The following is a 6,000-nucleotide window of genomic DNA, read 5'->3' as shown; positions in this document are numbered from 1 at the left end:
TACTATACATAGAGAATCCTAAAGATGTCACCAAAAAACTGCTAGAGCTAATGAATGAATTTAGTAAAGTTGCAGGATACAAAATTAATGCACAGAAATCTCTTGCAGTCCTATACACTAATGATGAAAAATCTGAAAGAGAAATTAAGGAAACACTGCCATTTACCATTGCAACAAAAAGAATAAAATACCTAGGAATAAACCTACCTAAGGACGTAAAAGACCTGTACTCAGAAAACTATAAGACACTGATGAAAGAAATCAAAGATGACACAAACAGATGGAGAGATATACCATGTTCTTGGATTGGAAGAATCAATATTGTGAAAATGACTATACTACCCAAAGCAATCTACAGATTTAATGCAATCCCTACCAAACTACCAATGGCACTTTTTACAGAACTAGAACAAAAAATCTTAAAATTTGTATGGAGACACAAAAGACCCTGAATAGCAAAAGGCAATCTTGAGGGAAAAAAACAGAGCTGGAGGAATCAGACTCCCTGACTTCAGACTATACTACAAAGCTACAGCAATCAAGACAATGTGGTCCTGACAAAAAACAGAAATATATATCAATGGAACAGGATAGAAAGCCCAGAGATAAACCCACGCACCTATGGTCAACTAATCTTTGACAAAGGAGGCAAGGATATACAATGGAGAAAAGACAGTCTCTTCAATAAGTGGTCCTGGGAAAACTGGACAGCTACATGTAAAAGAATGAAATTAGAACACTCCCTAACACCATACACAAAAAGAAACTCAAAATGTATTAGAGACCTAAATGTAAGACCAGACACTATAAAACTCTTCGAGAAAAACATAGGCAGAACACTCTTTGACGTAAATCACAGCAAGATCTTTTTTGACCCACCTCCTAGAGTAATGGAAATAAAAACAAAAATAAACAAATGGGACCAAATGAAACTTAAAAGCTTTTGCACAGCAAAGGAAACTATAAACAAGACGAAAAGACAAACCTCACAGTGGGAGAAAATATTTGCAAATGAATCAACGGACAAAGGATTAATCTCCAAAATATATAAACAGCTCATGCAGCTCAATGTTAAAAACACAACAACCCAATCCAAAAATGGGCAGAAGATCTAAATAGACATCTCTCCAAAGAAGACATACAGGTGGCAAAGAGGCACATGAAAAGCTGCTCAACATCACTCATTATTAGAGAAATGCAAATCAAGACTACATGAGGTATCACCTCACACAGGTTAGAATGGGCATCATCAGAAAATCTATAAACAACAAATGCTGGAGAGGATGTGGAGAAAAGGGAACCCTCTTGAACTGTTTGTGGGAATGTAAATTGATACAGCCACTATGGATAACAGTATGGAGGTTCCTTAAAAAACTAAAACTAGAATTACCATATGATCCAGCAATCCTACTATGGGGCATAACCCAGAGAAAACCATAATTCAAAAAGACACATGCACCCCAATGTTCATTGCAGCACTATTTACAATAACCAGGGTATGGAAGCAACCTAATTTCCCATTGACAGACGAATGGATAAAGAAGATGTGGTACATATATACAATGGAATATTACTCAGCCATAAAAAGGAACGAAATTGGGTGATTTATAGAGATGTGGATGGACCTAGAGACTGTCATACAGAGTGAAGTAAGTCAGAAAGAGAAAAACAAATATCATATATTAACACACATATGTGGAATCTAGAAAAATGGTACAGATGAACCGGTTTGCAAGGCAGAAATAAAGACACAGATGTAGAGAACAAACGTATGGACACCAAGGGGGGGAAGTGGGGGAGAGTGGTGGCATTAAAAAATAAAGAAAAGTACTGGAGACAGAGATTTGTATGCCATGTTAATCAATTTGAACTTTATCCTGAAAAACATGGGAAATCATTGAAAAAGTTTAAGCAGGTGGGTGACTTGATCAGCAAAATGTTTCTCAAACTTCACTCATTATAACACCTTCATGATTTTTGCCTTATCTTCATATCACCTGTAGTTAATTTACTTAATGTTGTTCAAACTAACCTTTTATTCTTTTACAAACATATGTCAAGAGGAAACTCATTACCACCACTGCTTGCCATAATAAATATTCAAAATAAATATATAACTATTAAAGTAGAACAATGTTCATTTATGTACCAACTTTAAATCATCTCATGCACCACTATGTAAATCTACCACAGTTTTGTGCCAGAGTCTTAAGATCTGTTTGTTTGTTTTAATATATTTTGGCCACACCACCCGTGGCTTGTGGGATCTCTGTTCCTGACCAAGGATTGAACCCATGACAGAGCAGAATCTTAACCACTAGGCCACCAGGGAACTCCTGCCGGATTCTTAATGACCGGGTCTTAGATGTCACCTGGAATCTCCTGTTAGAGAACCACTTGTAACTGTGAAGAAATTCGGACACAGGCCGAGGGCATAAATTTTGTCTATGCTCTGTAACGCCTAAAACCAGCCCTTATGAAATTTTAATGTGCATACGAATCACCTCGGGAACTTGTAAAACTCAGATTTTGATCCATTATGTAATCTGAAGATTCTGCATTTCTAACAAACCCCTAAATGACATTAATGTTGGTTTCCCAACCACGCAACGTTGCAAGGTACGAGATTTTACTTCCCTTAAGGGGAGGGACCGTGCCTTAATCTTTAGTATAGTGTCTGGCACAGGCAACTTATTAGCTAACAGTCGTTGAAGACAGCACAGAATTTTCTTCCCACAAAAGCTGTCACGTGACTCTCCATATGCAGGCTTCAGATCAGAAGTCTCTCTCACACACACACACCACTACTATTCAAAACATTTTAATTTTTCTAAGACAAAACTATATTTCAGTTTTTATTTTCTACGTAATCTCAGTCTAGAATATAAACTCTATGAGACCAGAGACCTTAGTCGTAAGCATTTCCTAAGTTTCGGTCTCACCTATGTGTGTCCCAGGCCTGGTCTGGGAGTTATAGCGGCGAATTCATTGGACAAGGGCTCTGTTCCTATGGAGCTAATGAGCTACTGAGGACCTCACCAAGCAAGAGGCGATCACACCCGGCTTCAAAGCCTATGTCTCTGTAGGGGAGCAGATATGGAATAGTCTCCTAAAGCCTCCGGCTTCCACAGTGCAGGAAGTCCTGAAGTTCAGAAGACTGGCGCCCAGAGGCCGCGGGTGGGATCCGGCGAACCGGGGCTCTTTCATTGGACAGCCCGGATCGGAAGAATCCAAAGTGGAGGGGGGGTGTTGCGATAGGCTGTCGCAGACGTAGTCAGAAGAGGATTAAAAAGCGGATATCCGGGCCAGGAAGAGAACTCAAAAAGCGGTAACTTAAATCATCTAAATTAGCTTCTGAAAACTGCGTTACGAAATTATGCGTCTCCCTATCCTGCGTCTTGGCGAGTTGGACTGTTCCAACCTCCTCCAAGGAGCAGTAGAGTGCGGTCGGTCGTATAGAGAGTCCCCTCACGTAGGAGGCGTGGGAAAGAGTGCCGCGGGGCAGTCTGGGCCGCTCCCGCCGTCCGCCGCCATCTTGCTTTACTCTAAGGCGGCTGTGACCGCGGCTCAGAGCAAACTTGAGCCATGAGGCTAATAGCCAGAGCTGGGTCCCTCTCGGTGAGTACAGCTGGCGGGCTTGGGGGAGGGTGGGGGAGCAGATTGTCAGCAAGGTCATACGGACCGGAGGTGCCTGGTTTGGGCTCCCGGGGCCTTGGGTTTTGTTCTGCCCTTCAGGTGAATCCTGCCGGCCAAGTGGGCTGCAGGCTGGGTGGATTGGGCGTTGGAAGGCCAGCTCGTGCTTTGAGCAGAGAAGACTTAATGCTGGAAAACCTGAAGAGAGGGGGAGGGCTTAAGAGCGGAGGTGAAGCGACTCGGGTGGAGACACCTTTGAAGGTCACTGCTGCACTTGGTGTGCAGAAGGAGACCGCGAGATCTGGGCCGCAGGAGGCCGGCGTAGACCTAGTCCCCCATCCCTAACCTATCAACTGCGGCCTCTTCTTCTTGACGTATCACGGAGCATCAGCTTCCCCAACGGTTAAGTGGGCTTATGAGTAAAATCATAAGGAAGAAATGAGTTAATGCCTTTATAGCTCTTTTCACCGTGCCTGGAACTTGATTGTTACTGTGGTGTCCTGGCTGTATAAAGTGTGCTTTTCTTGATCTCTTGTTAGAGTTTATCCAGGAGGGTTTCTTGGCGTGCCCTCTAGAGCTTCTTAAGACTCCTCCTTCAAGCCCGAGTGAAACACAGCTGTCGCTTGGGGAAAACTCCTCTAGGGTCAGTGTTATATCAGTGTGAACCGGTGGTTGTCAAGGGGGGACAGTCTCAGTCTCTGAGATTTAAAAAGTTCAGCGAAGGGCTTACCTGGTGGCGCAGTGGTTGGGAGTCCGCCTGCCGATGCAGGGAACACGGGTTCGTGCCCCGGTCCGGGAGGATCCCACATGCTGCGGAGCGGCTGGGCCCTTGAGCCATGGCCGCTGAGCCTGCGCGTCCGGAGCCTGTGCTCCGCAGCGGGAGAGGCCACAGCAGTGAGAGGCCCGCGTACCGCAAAAAAAAAAAGTTCAGCGAGGCCAATTTTGCCCCCCAGGGGACAGTTGGCAATGTATCTAGAGACATTTTTGGTTGTAACAGCCTGGGGGGAAGTGCTACTGCTGAACATCCTACGGTGCACAAAGCCACCCACAATAAAGAATTTTCCAGCTCAAAGTGTCAAGAGTACCTGGGTTACTGAGTAACCTAGTAACCTTCTAGAAGGAGGTGCAGAAGACCAGGGAATGGAGTTTCCCTGTGCTTAATGTTTAAATACATAAAATATGAATTTTACAAATAGCTGTAATTTAGTCTGTAGCTCTCTTACCCTTCTTAGCACCCCTAGACTAACCAGTGATTAATAACCCTTAGAGAGAAGCCCAGTTAGACTGGCAAAAGGCCCCAAAAGCTCTTCCTCCATTGCATCCATCCCCACCTTCCAGTAGAAAAAAGAACTCAGAGTTGAAGAGGACCAATGTAAACAAATTGCAATAAGCTTGAAAGCAATTGTTTCTACTTATAACACTTATTTTACATAAGAATAAATTTATACATCTTTTGTTATTTAAACAAATTAGTAGTTGTATGAACAATTACTAGGATAATATTTTGCAACAGACTTGAATGGGAGAAATTATAGGAAGTACCTAACCAACAAAGTATCACTGTTCAGGCACATTTGAGAGGAGAGCACCTAAATGTACCTTAGCAATAGAACTATGGATTATTTGAACTGCTGTGCCCACAGCAGCTTTTTTACTTTCTGGAAAATCAAAAGCTAGAATCAACAGTAGGGTTAACTATACCACACCCAGGAAATGAAATTGATGATGATAAAGCAAAGCTAATTGGAATTTATAATTTGAAAGCACTAACAGCAAATGAAAACTAGGAACCAGCTTATCGATAGTATAGCACTGATGCTGAATGCACAACAAAAAACCCGTCCTGGACAACATGGAGTAGAGGCATTGCAGCCTCTGAGGGGGGTCCTTGGGAAACTCTAGCAGCATGTTCATTTGATCCTGGGAGTACCAAGGATTAACTCTCAACATCTCCACTAGTAACCTTAAGATCCTTAGACATAATCAAAATGAATCATGTGGCATTATATATCATTTGCCAAAAAAAAAACTGAATAAAGTTATGCATTTTGGATCCATTATCTGACATTTAAGAGGACCCCTTTACCTTTGCAGTGGCTGCATGTTATATACTGAGAATCTACTATGGATGAAGCTATTGTTAATCTCAGGGTATATTAGTCAAAGAAGATAAAACCTTTGGTTGTGTAGTCTTAATGTAGCACAGAAGAGAGTGAAGATACTATGGGAAATATCGGGGGCTGGAGGAAGTTTTCTTTGATATACTTTGTCTTTTTTAAAGATTACTAAACTGATTAAGGAAATGAAGTCATATTGGAAAATAGACTAAAAAGATGAGACTCTTTGGGCAGATAAGGGAAACAATAA

The 6,000-nt window shown here is 42.3% G+C and overlaps 1 protein-coding gene across 3 annotated transcripts in view; it reads left to right on the top strand.

Moving 5' to 3' along the window:
• Positions 1 to 3,486: 3,486 nt before the first annotated feature.
• UQCRC2 (ubiquinol-cytochrome c reductase core protein 2) overlaps positions 3,487 to 6,000 on the top strand; it is a 31,477-nt gene continuing 28,963 nt past the window's right edge. For all 3 annotated transcript variants that reach the window (XM_022588584.3, XM_089896054.1, XM_089896055.1), the window contains exon 1: positions 3,487 to 3,618. In XM_022588584.3, coding sequence (XP_022444292.3) covers positions 3,586 to 3,618 — 33 coding nt within the window. In that variant the 5' untranslated portion in view covers positions 3,487 to 3,585. The remainder of the gene's footprint in view (positions 3,619 to 6,000) is intronic.

Source organism: Delphinapterus leucas, chromosome 15, assembly GCF_059928025.1.
Source record: "Delphinapterus leucas isolate spDelLeu-1000000601 "Yukka" chromosome 15, BTC_Dleu_Yukka2, whole genome shotgun sequence".
Classification (NCBI taxonomy): domain Eukaryota; kingdom Metazoa; phylum Chordata; class Mammalia; order Artiodactyla; family Monodontidae; genus Delphinapterus; species Delphinapterus leucas.
The sequence above is the reverse complement of the archived record's forward strand: the minus strand, read 5'-3'. Positions and strand labels throughout refer to the sequence as shown.